This window comes from Sinocyclocheilus grahami, unplaced genomic scaffold (genome assembly GCF_001515645.1).
Source record: "Sinocyclocheilus grahami isolate Dianchi unplaced genomic scaffold, SAMN03320097.WGS_v1.1 scaffold1424.1, whole genome shotgun sequence".
NCBI lineage: Eukaryota > Metazoa > Chordata > Actinopteri > Cypriniformes > Cyprinidae > Sinocyclocheilus > Sinocyclocheilus grahami.
In genome coordinates, this window is record NW_015506603.1 from 175,719 (window position 1) to 195,629 (window position 19,911).

At 36.8% G+C, this 19,911-nt stretch overlaps 1 protein-coding gene across 2 annotated transcripts in view; it reads right to left on the reverse strand.

Moving 5' to 3' along the window:
- Positions 1–9,800: 9,800 nt before the first annotated feature.
- trim44 (tripartite motif containing 44) overlaps positions 9,801–19,911 on the reverse strand; it is a 48,217-nt gene continuing 38,106 nt past the window's right edge. For both annotated transcript variants that reach the window (XM_016256390.1, XM_016256389.1), the window contains exons 4-6: positions 18,563–18,877; positions 17,142–17,161; positions 9,801–10,833 (exon numbers count right to left, since the gene is read on the reverse strand). In XM_016256390.1, the coding sequence (XP_016111876.1) occupies positions 10,752–10,833; positions 17,142–17,161; positions 18,563–18,877 (417 nt within the window). In that variant the 3' untranslated portion in view covers positions 9,801–10,751. The remainder of the gene's footprint in view (positions 10,834–17,141; positions 17,162–18,562; positions 18,878–19,911) is intronic.

Consider the following 19,911-nt stretch of genomic DNA (forward strand, 5'->3'; position numbering starts at 1 on the left):
ATAATGAAATACCGTAATGATACTGCGATACTAGGTCTGTTTGGGAAAACAACAACAACAACAACAAAAAAAAACAGGATATATCTGAATATCATTCCGAAATTAAGAAAAGTGCAGTACACAGAATGTATAATTTTTGTTCCCTTGTTTTAATTCTCAGTTTATTGTGAGTAACTCACTATTCCATGTTCGGCAGGTAACTGCACGTGCAAGGGTTTCGGTGATTGTTAGTTTGGGGCAGAATACATCCACTGCTGTTTTGCCTGGGTCTCATCTTTATTCATTTTGTTATTGTTCGTGAGTTTGTGTTTACGCCGTGTGTGCATGTGTGCGTTTGAGTTATTATTGAAGTGATTTTGTCTTCTTTTACTTGTTTTCTTCTGAGCAGATATTTGACTATCTGTTGTCTTTTTTTTTTCCTCGTTCTTTTCTGTGAAAAGTATTAAGTTGTTTATTTGGTTAGCTACAACAGTTGGCCTATAATTGTTTTTTCCTTTGTTTGTTTTGGAGTGTGTAATTAATTTTGTATTGTGTTCCTTGTTTTCTGTATTTTGTGATTTGTTTATTTCTTTTTTTGTTTGTATTGTATTTTTCAGTCGATCTTTATAGTGGGAGAGCCCAGCTGTGGTTGTAATGTACTGGTGTGCATACATAGAGTGCTGTGCTTAATAAGCTTGTTGTGTTTTCACAATTGTGTTGTGGGTTTCTTTTCTCTTTTTTTGTTGAGGGTTGGGTGGAAGGCTGAGGACCCCTGCTGGCCATCTCCTTTACTTTCTATTGTTTTTTTTTGTGTATCTGTATGTATAATTTGGACTTGTGCTTTGGTGATTGAGACCTTGTGTGGAATCAATGTATTGTGTATTTTTTACTTTTATATTTCAATAAAGTGCCTGTTGTCTTTATCCTTCCAGTCCACGTCTCCATACTCACCCTGCCTTGGTAGCGAACCTGTGTGCCTTTGATAAGGCTGTTATTTCCCGGTGTATTCCGGGTGGCGTAGTCGATTTATAATTTTGTGTTAAAGTGTTCTTTATTTTGTAATCTCTCTCTTCTTGACCATCTCTGCCAAATTGGTTCCATCAATTATGGCGAGTCGTCCAGGTCCTGAATCTGCAGAGCAGCCCCAGACCATCACACTACCTCCACCATGTTTGACTGCTGCTATGATGCTCTTTTTATGAAATGCTCTGTTGGTTTTACGCCAGATGTAACGGGACACACACCTTCCAAAAAGTTCAACTTTTGTCACATCAGTGCACAGAATATTTGCCCAAAAGTCTTGGGCATAATCAAGATATTTTTTTGGCAAATGTGAGACGAGCCTTTGTGTTCTTTTTGACCAACAATGGCCTTTGCCTTGGAACTCTCCCATGGATGCCGTTTTTGCCCAGTCTCTTTCTTATTGTTGAATCATGAATACTGAGCTTAATTGAGGCGAGTAAGGCCTACAGTTCTTTAGATGTTGTTCTGGGTTCTTTTATGACCTCCTGGATGAGTTGTTGTTGCGCTCTTGGAGTAATTTTGGTAGGCCGGCCACTCCTGGGAAGGTTCACCACTGTCCCAAGTTTTCTCCATTTGTGGATAATGGCTCTGACCATGGTTCGGTGGAGTCCCAAAGCCTTAGAAATGGCTTTATAACCCTTTCCAGACTGATACATGTCAACTATTTTGTTTCTCATCTGTTCTTGAATTTCTTTAGATTGTGGCATGATGTGTTACTCTTTAAGCATGCTTCACTTTATCAGACTGGTTCTATTTAAGTGATTTCTTGATTCAACAGGTCTGGCAGTAATCAGGCCTGAGTGTGCTAGTGCCAGCTAACTCAGCTTTCTAAAATAACATGGTTAATCACATGTTCTTTCATGATTTAACTGGAGAGGGCAATTAATTTTTCATGTAGGGCCAGGTAGGTTTTGACCGCTTATTTCCCTTAATAAATGAAACCCTCGTTTAAAAACTGCTTTTTGTATTTACTTGCATTATCTTTGTGTAATATTAAAATTTTTTGATCTGAATCTTTTAAATGTGACAAATATGCAAAAAAATAAAAAATAAAAAAAACAGAAAGGGGGCAAAAACCTTTTCACGGCACTGTAAGTACTTAGGTCAGCACACGCTAAACTCAGTCAACCTACTCTGAGTTTTCAGTTTCAAAACAGCTGAGCAGAGTTAGTTCAATCCACTCTGTTTCCAATCTCAGGGTAAGTCAACTCAGAGTTCAAGTTTTAACTCAGAGTTTGTTGAACCTTCTTTCTGGAATACACCCCAGGTTCAGCAGGCTCACAAAGCACAACTCAGGATTGATCCAGAGTTTGTGATTAACTCTGGAGCGTGTGCACCTGAAAGTGTGATGTGTGCAGCAAACAGCCAATCACACGGAGCTCTGAGAGCATCGGTTTCATTTACTTCTCACAAGAGTCTGCGCATTTCAATTCTCTGTTAAAAATGAAGAGATGCTGTTATTAAAAATACAATTAATTTAAATGCATTTACAAGGCAGGAATAAACACTGCTGCTGCAGCAAACATTTGAGAAGGCAGCAGAAAGAAAATATCTGACTAAATACATTTTGTTTAGCCATTTTAAAAGCTTTATATATTGAAACTTATTTATAGGCAATGTATATTTTTTAATTAATTCAAATTAATGCAAATTTAATATTAATTTGCCAGCTCATATAATATATTTTTTATATATCATATAATTATGAATAATTATAATTCACATGTTATGAATATAATAAATAATTAGCAGCAAAAGGAAATTTTGTCTCTAAAATTCAGGCAATTTTGTGTCTACTCTAAACTGCTTTAATTTGAAGTGAGAGATATGGGGGAGTGGCTCAATTGCATCAGATCTATGTCACTTTACTCACAGCTGATTGGTCAGGTTTGGGTTTGCGATCTCAACCCAGAATAAAACTTGCTCTGGAGCAGGGTAGCCGTGTAGCAAAACCAACCCACCTTCTTGAGCCCGAAAACTCAGAAACTGGCTTTTTGCAACAGGCCTCAGCTGCTGTAACATCTATAGTTACAAAATGCCTGGAGAAACATGTGGTGTCTAGACTGAAATGTCATGTAAATTTATTGTTAGATCCATTTCACTTTACTTATTGTCACAATGTTATTCAGTTTTTTTTCGTTTGCACTTTCCCATGCCTGTGTTTGTTGCCATGGTTCCTGATTTGATTAGTCATTCCTTTCAGGGGCCTGTACCATGATGGTGGACGAACAAATTCAGAGTTACAGGATTAGTTTTGAGTTGACAAAACCAAACCACTCCAATCCAGGTTTATTGGTACCATGATGCTGACCATCAACTTTCTTTGTCACCTCAGGTTGTGATCCTGAGTTTGTGGAGCACGTGCACATGAATGTGTAAAATCAGAGGCGAACAGTCAGTCACGTGCCCTGCAACACAGAGCAAGTGTAATTTACTTCACGAGATAGAGTCAGCGAGATTCAAAAATGTTTTTGTTAAAGGTTAAGTGATTAAAGAATACAAAGAATTTAAATGCATTTGCACTGAAGTACTTGTCCATGAAAGAAGACAAATAAAAGAAATTATCTTGCTCTATTAGTGCAGTCACAAATTAAACTTATGAAGTTAGTTTACTATAGTTGATAATATATAGCGATAGAGATTCCAACATGTATGGTCACATGTAGCCATTTTTAACGCGTTATCTGTTGATTCTACCACTTATTCATATTACATATGATCTGTATATATTAATATTCATTTAAAATAAATGCTTTATAATAATTGTTAAACTAAAAGTGCTTGTGTGTAATGGATTAATATTAATATACTCATTTTATAAATATATAAATCATATGCAAATTGTAATTATCATTAAAGCCAGACAATTGTGTTGTAATTTTTTTAAGTACTTTATAGTGACCTTTAATTTGTAGGAAGAGAAACTGGGGGGAGTGATTTTTTTTTTTTTGCGTCAGCCGTGTGTCACTTTGCTCACATCTGATTGGTCCAATTTCAGTTTGAGATCTCTTACCCAGAACATAACCTGCCCTGGAGCTGGTTAGCTGTGCAGTGTAAGTTACTATGGCAATGAGTGCCGCTAAAAGCCAAGCCACTTTCATGGTACCTAAAACCCAGGATTGGTGCAAACTAAACTGAAACTTACCTGGCTAGCCAGCTAATCCGGCTTCCTAACAGGCCCCAGCTGTGTCTTAAATAGTTCCCTTTGTTTGTTCCTTGTATTTAAGTCCTTGTGTTCCATTCGAGTTTGTCCGGTCTCGTCTGTTATACTGGCATCTGTTCTACCCGTGTGTTGGATTAAAGACTTTTTCGAAACTTCTGTCATTATCTTTGTGTATTACAGCATAAGCGTGACACTTATAAAGATGAAAGAGGGACTGTTGATGCTAATACTGTCAGTCATTTGACTCTTCAACATTTAGAGAATTCTAATGATTATGCACGGCAACTCTTTGTAGATTTTAGCTCAGCTTTTAATGCACTCCAGCCACAGTTACTCTTGGATAAACGTGTAAAGTTTAATTTGAACCCTTTTATTATCAAGTGGCTTTTTTTCCTTCTCAGCCAATCATACTTAATATGTTAAAGTAAATAATAAATTTTCTGATGCCAGATTTATCATTATTGATGCTCCTCAAGTATGTATATATAAAGTTCCATTTCTTTTACTTTATATACAAATGATAAGTAGGAAGAAGAACAATTGCATAATGAAATACCGTAATGATACTGCGATACTAGGTCTGTTTGGGAAAACAACAACAACAACAACAAAAAAAAACAGGATATATCTGAATATCATTCCGAAATTAAGAAAAGTGCAGTACACAGAATGTATAATTTTTGTTCCCTTGTTTTAATTCTCAGTTTATTGTGAGTAACTCACTATTCCATGTTCGGCAGGTAACTGCACGTGCAAGGGTTTCGGTGATTGTTAGTTTGGGGCAGAATACATCCACTGCTGTTTTGCCTGGGTCTCATCTTTATTCATTTTGTTATTGTTCGTGAGTTTGTGTTTACGCCGTGTGTGCATGTGTGCGTTTGAGTTATTATTGAAGTGATTTTGTCTTCTGTTACTTGTTTTCTTCTGAGCAGATATTTGACTATCTGTTGTCTTTTTTTTTTCCTCGTTCTTTTCTGTGAAAAGTATTAAGTTGTTTATTTGGTTAGCTACAACAGTTGGCCTATAATTGTTTTTTCCTTTGTTTGTTTTGGAGTGTGTAATTAATTTTGTATTGTGTTCCTTGTTTTCTGTATTTTGTGATTTGTTTATTTCTTTTTTTGTTTGTATTGTATTTTTCAGTCGATCTTTATAGTGGGAGAGCCCAGCTGTGGTTGTAATGTACTGGTGTGCATACATAGAGTGCTGTGCTTAATAAGCTTGTTGTGTTTTCACAATTGTGTTGTGGGTTTCTTTTCTCTTTTTTTGTTGAGGGTTGGGTGGAAGGCTGAGGACCCCTGCTGGCCATCTCCTTTACTTTCTATTGTTTTTTTTTGTGTATCTGTATGTATAATTTGGACTTGTGCTTTGGTGATTGAGACCTTGTGTGGAATCAATGTATTGTGTATTTTTTACTTTTATATTTCAATAAAGTGCCTGTTGTCTTTATCCTTCCAGTCCACGTCTCCATACTCACCCTGCCTTGGTAGCGAACCTGTGTGCCTTTGATAAGGCTGTTATTTCCCGGTGTATTCCGGGTGGCGTAGTCGATTTATAATTTTGTGTTAAAGTGTTCTTTATTTTGTAATCTCTCTCTTCTTGACCATCTCTGCCAAATTGGTTCCATCAATTATGGCGAGTCGTCCAGGTCCTGAATCTGCAGAGCAGCCCCAGACCATCACACTACCTCCACCATGTTTGACTGCTGCTATGATGCTCTTTTTATGAAATGCTCTGTTGGTTTTACGCCAGATGTAACGGGACACACACCTTCCAAAAAGTTCAACTTTTGTCACATCAGTGCACAGAATATTTGCCCAAAAGTCTTGGGCATAATCAAGATATTTTTTTGGCAAATGTGAGACGAGCCTTTGTGTTCTTTTTGACCAACAATGGCCTTTGCCTTGGAACTCTCCCATGGATGCTGTTTTTGCCCAGTCTCTTTCTTATTGTTGAATCATGAATACTGAGCTTAATTGAGGCGAGTAAGGCCTACAGTTCTTTAGATGTTGTTCTGGGTTCTTTTATGACCTCCTGGATGAGTTGTTGTTGCGCTCTTGGAGTAATTTTGGTAGGCCGGCCACTCCTGGGAAGGTTCACCACTGTCCCAAGTTTTCTCCATTTGTGGATAATGGCTCTGACCATGGTTCGGTGGAGACCCAAAGCCTTAGAAATGGCTTTATAACCCTTTCCAGACTGATACATGTCAACTATTTTGTTTCTCATCTGTTCTTGAATTTCTTTAGATTGTGGCATGATGTGTTACTCTTTAAGCATGCTTCACTTTATCAGACTGGTTCTATTTAAGTGATTTCTTGATTCAACAGGTCTGGCAGTAATCAGGCCTGAGTGTGCTAGTGCCAGCTAACTCAGCTTTCTAAAATAACATGGTTAATCACATGTTCTTTCATGATTTAACTGGAGAGGTTTTGACCGCTTATTTCCCTTAATAAATGAAACCCTCGTTTAAAAACTGCTTTTTGTATTTACTTGCATTATCTTTGTGTAATATTAAAATTTTTTGATCTGAATCTTTTAAATGTGACAAATATGCAAAAAAATAAAAAATAAAAAAAACAGAAAGGGGGCAAAAACCTTTTCACGGCACTGTAAGTACTTAGGTCATTGACTGCTCCTATACTTGTAAAGCTCATGATGAATATCTCTTTGGCACAAATCAGAATTATGTTCTTATTTTAGCAAGCAGTTCTGGGTATTCTGTTAAGTTATTGGATGCAAGATTGGTATGGGAGTCTTTTGTTTGTCAAAATCACAGCATGCACATCTTTTTAAAATGGCTATGACAGTTCTGGGTGTAAAGGAATATACATCACTTCGACCCCTTTCGTTTTAGGCTGAAGACAAACTTCCTGAAAAGGACAATAAAGTATAACTCCAACTCTTTAAAGTCCTTTTAATTCAGCTAGAAAGTCATGCCATGATGTATAAATATTCTGTTGGTCATAAATACGTCTTCAGAACAAATTAAATTCACAGGTCACAGTTTGGAACACAGTGAAATGCAAAACTTACGCTAAGAAAAATGACCACCTAGAGCAGTGGAAGCGTCAAGTGTACTTGCGATTGCATAGCCATAGCAAAGGCGCAGTCAAACAAACTGAATTATAACATGAGCCTTGTTCAGGGAAAATGTTTACAAAAGGACATCACAATGGGCAGAGGCGGACTTAACCATTAAGCAAAGGTAGGCGACCGCCTTGGGCCCCCAAAAGCCAAGGGCCCCCTAAAATGCTTTTTATATGCGAGATGCGCGTTCAGTGCGGACGCACAAGTGGTTGCTCTGGTGTTCATTACCACGACAACCGTCTGTGCGTCCGCATTGAACGTGCTTCTTAGCAAAAGTAGGGCGATGTAGAAAATGGGGGACGGAATCCCGGAATCTATTCATAAAAACGGAATTTACTGGTAAATGTGTGAAGTGACGGAATGAATGGCGCAAAATTCAAACAAGCGTTTCGTTTGCTAGTTTGCTATTTAAGCATGCGCAACGCTCGCGGTTGTCGTCTGTAGTAGCTAAATAGTGTTTTTGCCATTTAATATTCACATACACTAGTCCATATCGTGGTTTGATTGAAGCTAAAAGATTAGACACAACTATGGGGCACAGTCGTGCAGCAGCGAGCAACAGTGAAAGGAACCTCAAGGTTGTAAATGTGTGAAATTGTATAGGGCCCCATTCCTGTATTTTGCCTGGGGCCCCCAAATCACTAAATCCGCCCCTGACAATGGGTTGGGAAGATAGAAATAGAACATTCTATATGCCAAAAGCGGACACTTTGTCTGTTCAAGTAGTCGCAAATATTGTATTCTACAAGTTGATCGCACATGAATCCAACCACAAATTTGTACTTATCAGTTGGAAATTCAGGATTTCCTTTTTAGACCCGAGTTTCTGAATTGGACATGTCAGTGAGAAATCATGCAGATGCAATTGACGCGGCATCTTTATTGAAGGTAAATTGATTCATTTTTTTTTTCATTTATAGTAAAACTGAAGTGGAAAAATTTACAATTACTATAGAATGTACAGAGATGTGAAACATTGTTTGCCTCCACCTTTATTTCTTTTGTTTTTGTATATATTTCATAGTAAATAGTTTCAGAAATGAAAACAATGTCTAACATAAAACAAAGGCACCCTGAGTAAACACAAAATAGTTTTTAAATGACAATGTTATTTATTGAAGCAAAAACATTATCTAATACCAACTGTTCTAAATCTACGATACTGCATTCATAATGGGGTTCAGCTGGACTAGATGCAACTAGACCTGATTGCTGTCAGACTTCAAATTAAATCAACACTTACATGAAAACTTTTTCAACAGCAGGATGTTGGTTAAATAGGTCGTTCCCAGTAACACACTATGCCAAAGGTGAAAGAAATTCCAGTAATGTTGAAGAAGAAAAAAACCCACAGTGAGAGCTTTTATCTTCAAATGGAAAAATCTTGGGATAGTAGTAAACCTTCCCAGAAATGGCTGACCTTCTAAAATTCCTCCAAGAGCACAGTGACATTTTCTGTGACATGACCATTCAGGAAGTCGCAAAAGACCCAAGGACAATACCTGAAGAAACTGCAGGCCTCTCTTGCATCAATAAAGGTCAATGTACTTGGCTTCACTTTCCGAAAGACACTGGACAAAACTGGCATCCATGGAAGAGTGGTGAGGTAAAATACCCTGCTATCCCAGAAGCATATTAATGCTTGTCTGAATTTTGTCAAATTGTTTGCAGGATGGGGTCCCATTACATCTGATGTAAACCAAATACTGAAAAAAAGAACCTCATATCTATGGTCAAACATGGTAAACATGGTGTGGAGATGCTTTGCTGCTTCAGGGCCTGGCAACTTGCAATAATTGAAGGAAACATGAATTCTGCTCTCTAACAGAAAATCCTAAAGGAGAATGTCAGGTTTTCAGTCTGTAATCAGAAGATCAAGCTCAACGGGATTATGCAGCAGGACACTGAAAACCCTCCAGCGGGGCTGAACTAAAGCAGTTCTGCAAAGAAAAGTGGGCCAAACTTCCATCACAGTGCCGTGAAAGACTAACATCCAGTTATCAGAAGCATTTGGTTGCAATTAATGCTGCTGAAGGTGGCACAAACACATTTTAATTTCAAGAGAGCAAGTCACATGGCTGATAGGTGTTGGATTTTTTTTTAGCTTAAAAAAAACGTCTCGGGTTACTTATGTAACCATGGTTCCCTGAGTAGGGAACGAGACACTGCGTCCTCACTCATGTGTTTACTCAGGTTGCATTGGTTTTGTTTGCTTCTGAAGCTGCGGACAGGTAGGGATTTATTTCACTTATTTTTATTTTTAAGGAAAGTGCTTTGAGTGCTTGCACACTGGCTGACTGAGTATTTCAGTCCACAAAGGCATTGATATCTTTGATTATTAAATCTGTCATACCATCATCATCATATCAGATTATGGAAGGAGTTTAGGACCAGTAAATTAAATCGTCAAAGCGATTTCAACAACATAGCGACATAAATTAACACCTAACCTTCTACTCTGTTTTTCTGAGAGCTTAACCTATACATTCATTGATGGTATGTGCTATGTGCTAGCAATAGTGAAAATGACCAGCCTTCAGATGAACAAATGAAAAAGATCAGAAACTTTTTTTTATTTGTTTACAGCAAGGAATAATCAGAACAAAAGCAGAAGTTGTTGAGTATAACCAATCTAATTGTTGCACACTATCAAAGACCATATCAAAAATATAATGCCATGTTTCCCCTTAGCAAAGCATAGTTTAGGTATCAAAAATAAATCTACTAATGCAGCAAATCTTTCTCTCAGTGTTTTGCTGCATTTGTAGATTTAGTTTTGATACTCAATATATATATATATATATATATATAAACAGGACCTGGTGGTCCCTCCAATATTGAGAAAACGCATACAAGCCAATTGCAGACACAACACACTAATACTTAAACACAATAATGGTTTAGCAAAGTGTCACGATCAGGGTTGAAACACATTTGGTACACTGGGCATCAGTGACGCAAGCAATGGTACATTTCTTTCTGAAAGAAAAAGCAGCCAACAAATGGATTAGAAACAATGCACAGCTAGACCAACTATATAATCTTCTGCATTTAAGCTCAAATAGAATCAAAGTATAGCATGATGATGTGAGCTTGTATGGTATGAGACCGCATTTCATGAATCGCACAATTAACCCAGGAGTGGTATATAAATAATTTTTAGAAAGCAAATGTTAAACAAACAAAAACAAAAATACATGGTAACTGGTTTAAGCTGTTTAAAACAATCTTGTTTGTTTAACACAATACAAATAACAGACAAAATATTCAGTTTTAGTTTTGTTTGTGCCTCCTCAGCTTTTACATATTACTTTATTGCCTTTCATTAAAAAGGAAATAAATTGGTTCAACATAAAACAATTAGCTGCAAATATTCAAATAACTGGTTAAAATGAAGCAATATCATCAGCACAGTTACATTCAGATATAGTCATAGTTTTTATGCCACCAAGTGAGGTATGAAAAGAAGATGGGAGAGCTGGTGACAGAATGGTTGCTAGTTTTAGGGTGCATGCCCAATATATGCATTTTCTCTGTCTTCATCTCCTGAAGGATCTTCTGGGGCCCTCCTTTGATTAGCTGCTCTGTAAGTGGAAAATGACTCATTTACATTCAAACATAAACAAAACAAAGAAACCTGCACATGAACAAGAAGTTAAAACTTTGGAGTAGCTAAATCAATATACAGTGGGGCAAAAAAGTATTTAGTCAGCCACCAATTGTGCAAGTTCTCCCACTTAAAAAGATGAGAGAGGCCTGTAATTTTTATCATATAGATATAATGGTGAGTCACAGGGCCCTGTTTTAAAAGTGGTAGGCCATATACAGGTGCATCTCAATAAATTAGAATGTCATGGAAAAGTTCATTTATTTCAGTACTTCAACTCAAATTGTGAAACTTGTGTATTAAATAAATTCAATGCACACAGACTGAAGTAGTTTAAGTCTTTGGTTCTTTTAATTGTGATGATTTTGGCTCACATTTAACAAAAACCCACCAATTCACTATCTCAACAAATTAGAATATGGTGACATGCCAATCAGCTAATCAACCGAGAATCTTGGGTATTGTCAAGAGGAAAATGAGAAACAAGAGACCAAAAAATGCAGATGAGCTGAAGGCCACTGTCAAAGAAACCTGGGCTTCCATACCACCTCAGCAGTGCCACAAACTGATCACCTCCATGCCACGCCGAATTGAGGCAGTAATTAAAGCAAAAGGAGCCCCTACCAAGTATTGAGTACATGTACAGTAAATTAACATACTATCCAGAAGGCCAACAATTCTCTAAAAATGTTTTTTTTATTGGTCTTATGAAGTATTCTAATTTGTTGAGATAGTGAATTGGTGGGTTTTTGTTAAATGTGAGCCAAAATCATCACAATTAAAAGAACCAACACCTTCAGATTTAAACTACTTCAGTCTGTGTGCATTGAATTTATTTAATACACGAGTTTCACAATTTGAGTTGAATTTGAGTTGAAACTTTTCCATGACATTCTAATTTATTGAGATGCACCTGTACACTACAGGTACTATATATATATATGTGTGTGTGTGTGTACACCTTCAGATTTAAACTACTTCAGTCTGTGTGCATTGAATTTATTTAATACACGAGTTTCACAATTTGAGTTGAATTTGAGTTGAAACTTTTCCATGACATTCTAATTTATTGAGATGCACCTGTACACTACAGGTACATCTAAAAAAATTAGAATATCATGAAAAAGGTCAATATTTTTTGTCACTCATTTCAGAAAGTGAAACCCATATATTATATAGATTCATTACACAGAGTGAAATATTTCAAGTGTTTCAAATATTTTGATGATTATGGCTTACAGATAATGAAAACCCAAAATTCAGTGTCTCAGAAAATTATTGTGAAAAATTTCAATATTGGAAAGTCATGGTGTCACCCAAATCAGCTAATTACCTCAAAACACCTGCAAAGGTTTCCTGAGCCTTTAAATGGTCTCTCAGTCTGGGTCAGTAGGCTACACAATCATGGGGAAGCCACAAAAGTTAATTGCTAAAGAAGCTGGTTGTTCACTAAGTGCTGTATCCAAGCATATTCATAGAAAGTTGAGCGGAAGGAAAAAGTGTGGTAGGAAAAGGTGCACCAGCAAAATGGATAAACGCAGCCTTGAGAGGATTGTCAGGCAAAATCCACTCAAGAATTTGGGGGAGCTTCACAAGGAGTGGACTGAGGCTGGCGTCAGCGCATCAAGAGCCCCTACCAAGCTATACAACTGCTTAAATTACACTGAATGAAATGTAACTTTGAAGAACAGTAAAAGTTATAATGAATGTTATATGTTGCATATTTAGCAAAATGCGCCTCTCTACAGTTTATTTTTCTACAAACCCAATTCCAAAAAAGTTGGGACACTGTACAAATTGTGAGTAAAAAAGGAATGGAATAATTTACAAATCTCATAAACTTACATTTTATTCACAATAGAATATAGATAACATATCAAATGTTGAAAGTGAGACATTTTGAAATGATTGGATTTCATGAGAGCTCTGTTTTTATTCACAATTTGTACAGTGTCCCAACTTTTTTGGAATCGGGCTTGTAGCTTACTAATGAGTTTATTGTCACCGAATATGTTTTTTCTGAGGTAAATGTGACGTTAAGTGACATTGTTTACAAGTCGTTATATTGCGTCTTTGCACGGCTGAAACACTGATTGAGCGATTACATGAGACAGGAGATGGATTGTAAAGTTGTACTCTTTCTTTTAACTTACCTTCAGATGTTTAGTAATGTTTATTTTGTGCTGAAACTGGTATTAATGGGGAGGAGATGATCAATTCACGTGCGCCTCGCATTGCCACTTTTATTGAACTGAGGTGCGCCATGCTACAGTGATCACTCCACAAAACAACGCCAAAACGGCATTTTTTGTTTGAATACTGCAATACAGTGGACAGAATTTGAAATCTGAGACTTTGTTTCATATTAAAAGTACCAAAGCACAATGCTTATTGTGATTTATTGGATGGGAAGTGCCCTTCAATGTTCCAAAACAGGCTAGACTAATCGATTTTTGTGATTTAAGAATCGATATTGTTTCGTAAAACTGAGAATCGATTATAATCGAGATATCGATATATGTTTTTTTACCCAGAATATATAATTTTTTTACAGTATATATATATATATATATATATATAGTGATGTGAAAAAGTGTTGGCCCCCTTCCTGATTTCTTATTTTTTTGCATGTTTGTCATTGTCATTACATTATGAGCTCAAGGTTTTATTACGTTTTGAGAAAATTATTACATTATGAACATTTTATTACAATAATAATGTAATACTTATTACATTATGTGCAGTTTTTACATTCTGTGCAGTTATTACATTATGAGTTGCTACACTGTTAACAGCAGGTGTTCATTACAAATGCTTACTTACTAATTAATTAAATCATCATTTAATTAATCACTTAATTATCTCATTAACTTTAACTCTTTGAGGACTTGGGATTTGACTTGAGACTTGCTTGTGACTTGAAAGTCCCACCTCTGCTTTATCTTGAAGGATTTGCTATCCTGTGGCTGCCTTGTGGAAAACATTAGTATTATGGGCTTCATCTCTGAATCACATTAATATAAATGGCTAATATATATTTTTAATAATTACAAATGATTAATGATTACTTTATTGATAATATACCCACATTAAACTCAAATTAACTGATTCTGTATCTTATTTCATGCTTTAACAGTAGAATTTTCTACTTACATTTTTAAGCAGTAATGATTCATTATTATGTCACTTGTTAAACGGTTATTTAACAATTGCATTCAGTCCTGCTCCCTGCATTAATAGTGTGATTTAGTTTGTTGTGTAACACAGGGATCCTCAAATCTGGCCCACGAGATTCACTTTCCTGCAGAGTTTAGCTCTAACCCTAATCAAACACACCTGAGCATGCTAATCAATGTCTTCAGGATCATTAGAAAATCACAGGTAGGTGAGTTTGATCAGGGTTGGAGCTCAACTCTGCAGCGCATTGGCCCTCCAGGGCAAGATTTGAGGAACCCTGGTGTAACATTAGCAAAGAGTGGATGAACTTTATTTTTAAAGAAGTTCCAGATTGTGTCAGTAAGACACTGTTCATTTATTTACTTCAGTTTACTGTGGATTTGCTTTTAAACAAGTTCAACACAGGCTTTTCAGAGACTGAAAATAAAAGATGATGCAGTGCCGACTATATTGGATCCGACAGTACTGTCACAACTAGGAATGGGCGATATAACCAAAATCTTATTTCATGGCATGATAAATTTTATTCAGCACGTTTATTTAACATTAGAGGTGTAACGATCCATCGATATACATTGATTAAATGACGACGCATCGATGCCACACGTAAAATATCGATATCTGTAGTATAAATAGGCACCTTATTCTGACACAGTCCACATTTTCACCAATGTCAGTCTATGCATTACCGCCAACGCGTGCATTCTCATTCAAACTCACGAGTCGGCACGATAAGACTGCCTGAAGGGTGAGCGGAAAAGACGCTCGGGATTGTTGACGGAATTGTCGAGCGCTTGTGAGAAGTTTTCAGCACGCAGTGACACGCGCACACATCCAAAGCGCACGCATACAGAGACAGCCGCATCGACAGCGTGCTAATGCTTGAGCTCTCTTCTGTTTTTTTGTGCATGGATGAAGAAAAACAGACCAAATTACATCAGTGTGTGCCTTGGCGAATATCCTAGTAAACATATGGGGGTAGAATTGTTGCTTAATTCCAAATAAATAGATTATGATCCACAAATAAATAGAATGAGATCCACAAATAAATCTTAAAGTTTCACAAACATGAATTAAATTCGCAAATAAATAAAATGAGATTTGCAAATAAAAAACATATTCACAAATATATATTTATGTCACAACCACAACTTTGCCTGGCATTTATTTGTGAATCGCGTCCTGTGCATTTGTAGATAGCTGCACGCATTTGTAAATCGCGTCCTGTGCATTTGTAGATAGCTGCACGCATTTGTGAATCGCGTCCTGTGCATTTGTAGATAGCTGCACGCATTTGTGAATCGCGTCCTGTGCATTTGTAGATAGCTGCACGCATTTGTGAATCGCGTCCTGTGCATTTGTAGATAGCTGCAAGCATTTGTGAATCGCGTCCTGTGCATTTGTAGATAGCTGCAAGCATTTGTGAATCGCGTCCTGTGCATTTGTAGATAGCTGCAAGCATTTGTGAATCGCGTCCTGTGCATTTGTAGATAGCTGCACGCATTTGTGAATCGCGTCCTGTGCATTTGTAGATAGCTGCACACATTTGTAGATTTATTTGTGGATCTCATTCTATTTATTTGTGGATCATAATCTATTTATTTGGAATTAAGCAACAATTCTACCCCCATACAAACACACTTATAATTACTGATCTTGTTGGCGACTTAATTTTTTTTCAAATATTTATTTTTCTTTATTATTTAAAAACAAAAAGGCCTACTTTTTTGTTGTGAATGTCCCAATTGAGGAACAGGATGTGAAAATGTAAGATAAAATGTTCATGTTATATGTTTTGGTTGCATCTGTGAGTTAATAAAAATGTAGATGGTTGTTTAAAATAGGTATATAATATAATAATATTGATCGATATTCTCCTGTATCGAATCGTATCATAGAATTTTTTGAAGTATCAGCAAATATCGTATCGCTGGGTATGAGAATCGATATTGTATCATGACGAACCATCCGATTTACACCCCTATTTAACATGTAATAAAAAAATACTACATAAATTGAAAAATCAAATGTATAACTAACACTGTATAGTCTTAAATATATGAATCAAATGTGTACTGATTCTTATTAAAGATCCAAAAGTGATTCATTCAAGAACAGTGAGTGATTTTCTCTGTCTTTTGTTGTTTGATTAACATTAATGACACAGAGAGCAGCAGGTTTATTAGACTGCTGTCCCTTTAAGGCCCTGCACCAAAATGCATCTTAATATCAGGTGTAAACAGGTTCTAAGACTGACTGCACGGATCCAATACACTGAAACACATTTGTTTTTTTCACAACTGTTTGTTAATTTAACTTATGGAAGACTGTGTTCACATGTACATTTAGTAATTTAGCAGATGCTTTTATCCAAATGACTTACAAATGAGGACAATGGAAGCAATCAAAATCAATAAAAGAGCAATGATACGCAAGTGCTATAACAAGTCTCAGTTAGCCTAATGCAGTACATGTAAGCAAGGTTTTTTTTTATTTTTATTATATATTAAATAAAAATAAAAACAGATAGAATAGAAAACGAAAAGAGCAAGCTAGTGTTAGAGGCTTTTTTTCACGTGAATACTTCACACGACAGGCATTTGACATAATTATGTGTGTATTTGATGCAATCAAGATGCAAAAGAGAACTGAATTCGTGATTGCACGTTGTCTGAGAGAGTACACGTTGGGTCTATGTCTATGTACCACAAGTTTTTTTTCACTGCTTATTGCACTTTTAACTCTATTTAACATCTAGCCTGGCCCTACTCTCATGCATGTTTCGTTATAACTCTTAGGTCAGTTGTATAACTTTTAAGTAGTACTGTGCTGTAAGGATATATTTTCATACCACAAAATCAACAATTTAGCAACATCTCTAACGACAGACACTTTGTACCATGGTAACGATATATACCATCAGAAAAAAAGAAATGATAAAATTATAATTTTTTAACAATTACATAATAATAATAATAATAACGATAATATTAATAATAATAATAATAATAATGCAGATCATGACCCTTTCACTGAAATGCCCCTGCAGGTCAAACTCTGAGGAACCGCAGCAACCTGACAACAACCCGATTATTTTAGATCTCTTACCTTAGCCTCAAATCAGGATCCTGAAAGGAAAAAAACAAACAAAGAAAAGGGTTATTAATTTGAGATCACTGTTCTACTGGTATGCCATATATTACAAAAATTCATACAATTCCCAAGCTAGTTTATCATACTGTAACATGTTGTTTGCTAGACACCATTCAGTTAATCTCTATATTAAGTTTCAGCTCAGATTCATCAGTCATTCCTGTTCTGTGATATTACAGTATATTATTTCAGCCCTTATTTATGCACCCTAAACAAGGCCTGCCGCAGTTATCAATATATCGACTTATATGTACATGACCTCAATAATTGTTGGTGATGCAATATATCGCCCATTATATTTACTTAAAGGGGTCATATGATGTTGCTAAAAAGAACATTATTTTGTGTATTTGGTGTAATGAAATGTGTTTATGCGGTTGAAGGTTCAAAAAACACATTATTTTCCACATACTGTACATTATTGTTTCTTCTCTATGCCCCGCCTTTCTGAAACGCTCGGTCTGAAAAAGCGAGGTGTGCTCTGATTGGCCAGCTATCCAGTGCGTTGTGATTGGCCGAATACCTCAAACATGTGACGGAAATGTTACACCCCTTACCATACTGTGATGCCGTGTCCGGCCAGAGTGAAAAATTTTAATTGCATCATATGACCCCTTTAATGTAGTTTTCATTTTTCAGTACATGACTCATCTCTGCACCACAAGATGTATTGACAGACAGCACCAGACCACTTTCACTTTGAATACAGGGCATGTTAACAAGGGAAGACCCAAATGACAGGCAAATAAAAGAACATTTCTCATTTTTACAAATGTCTTGTGAAATTTTAAATTTTAAACATTATTATAATTATGAAATGCTGACATGATAATATTATGGATTATCAAGTTGCCTCCATGATGGCTCATACAAGCATGATGCTTAATGATTGCATGGACCACTTTGGGAAACTATTATAAACTTTTCATAGGATGAATTGCTTCTAACTGTCAGCTGGAGAACAGCTGAAAATGTCAAGCTATCCCCTTACACATTAATCTTAGGGACTGGATGAAGCAAAAAAATATGGGATGGACCTTATAGACAACATATTATTCCTTTTACATATCCTTCAGTTACACTGACTATCAAATATATCCCTAACTAATATATGACTTGTTCTTGCATTCTTGTAGCTCAACCAGTATGCCGTGGCCCTAGCAACGCCAAGGTTATGGGTTTGATTCCCAGGGAGTGCATGAATGGATGAAATGTATACCTTGAATGAAATGTGCCTTGGCATAAAAGCATCTGGCAAATGTATAAATGTAAAGAACTCAACCTCTTTTCTGAATATTACTCCCATTTCTTCTGTAAAGCTACCTTGAAATAATGTGCATAAAGTAAAGCACTATATAAATAAAAATGTGACTAACCAGTGGCATGGGCTCCACAAGAGCTTCAGGTGGACGTGGTGGTCTGGCGGCCAACAGTGGGGCCAGGGACATAGGGGCAACTCCATCCTGCTCTACCTGATCCAATTCACTCAGCTGTTGTGTGATAGAATCCATTTCCTCCTGCAGTTTTTCAGTGTGGACACTAATCTCAGTTATCTTCTCAGCGGCCTGGGCAGTGAGGAACGCCTCCTTTAGATCCACCAGGTGCAGGACACGCCACTCCTCCAGGCGAACCAGCCTATGCAGCTCATCGAACTGCTGGTTCACATACTGCTCCAGTTCTTCTACACTCATCTGAAACATTTACAAACATTCCCCTTTAAAACGAATCCACTGAGATTCGTAAGATGACAAACAAGATTAGATCTCGCATCTTTTACAGCAGGGTTGACATTGAAAGTCTGTCACAGTCACTGCTACTTTCATACAAGAGCACCCTATTGAACCAGGTGTGTGATTACAAATGTAAGAATCTCTTTTTAAGGGATAGTTCACCTTCAGTTAGTCCCCATTGACTTGCACTATTTTTTTTTCTCTATACTATGGAAGTCAGTGGGGACCAGCAACTGAATGTGAACTATAACTTTAAAGGGGCCATATGATGTGATTTCAAGTTTTCCTTTCTCTTTGGAGTGTTACAAGCTGTTTGTGAATAGATAAGATCCCTAAAGTTGCAAAGACTAAAGTCTCAAACCCAAAGAGATATTCTTTATAAAAGTTAAGACTCGTCCACACCCTCCTAAAACGCCTAGTTCAAACAGTCTCCCACATGACTGCGTCACTATGTGGGAAGATTTGCATAACACCGCCCAAATGTATACGCAACGAAAGAAGGTGTAACTTTGATTCTCGCTGTAGTATTGTTGCCGCCACCATATCGTGGAGACGCTGTGTGTTTCGTTGTGAAAGCAAAACTACTTTGTTTGGTCTTCCAAAAGAGGACACAACTAGAAATCAGTGGTTAAGTTGTATTTACAACAGTGTTCCAGAACAGTTCAAACCAAATATTCAGATGTGTGCAGCGCATTTTACGGAGGACGAGGACTGTTTCCTGGGAGAGCAGCCTACAATGCCAGTGTTACGGTGAATTCAGTTCCCATTTCCCCTTCGGCGCGCATGCTGACCACAGTCTATGATGCTGACAAATAATACTGACTAGTAGTTTTCATATTTAAAGGATTTGCCACTGAGGATTCAAACGCGAGTTTTGAGCAGTGTAGAGTAGCGCTTGTTGTTTGTCGTTTCTCCGATCACAAATGCAAACATGGTTTTATGTTTACGCGGCGCGATGCCACGCAATGTGTAAAAAGACAGTATAAGTCATTATA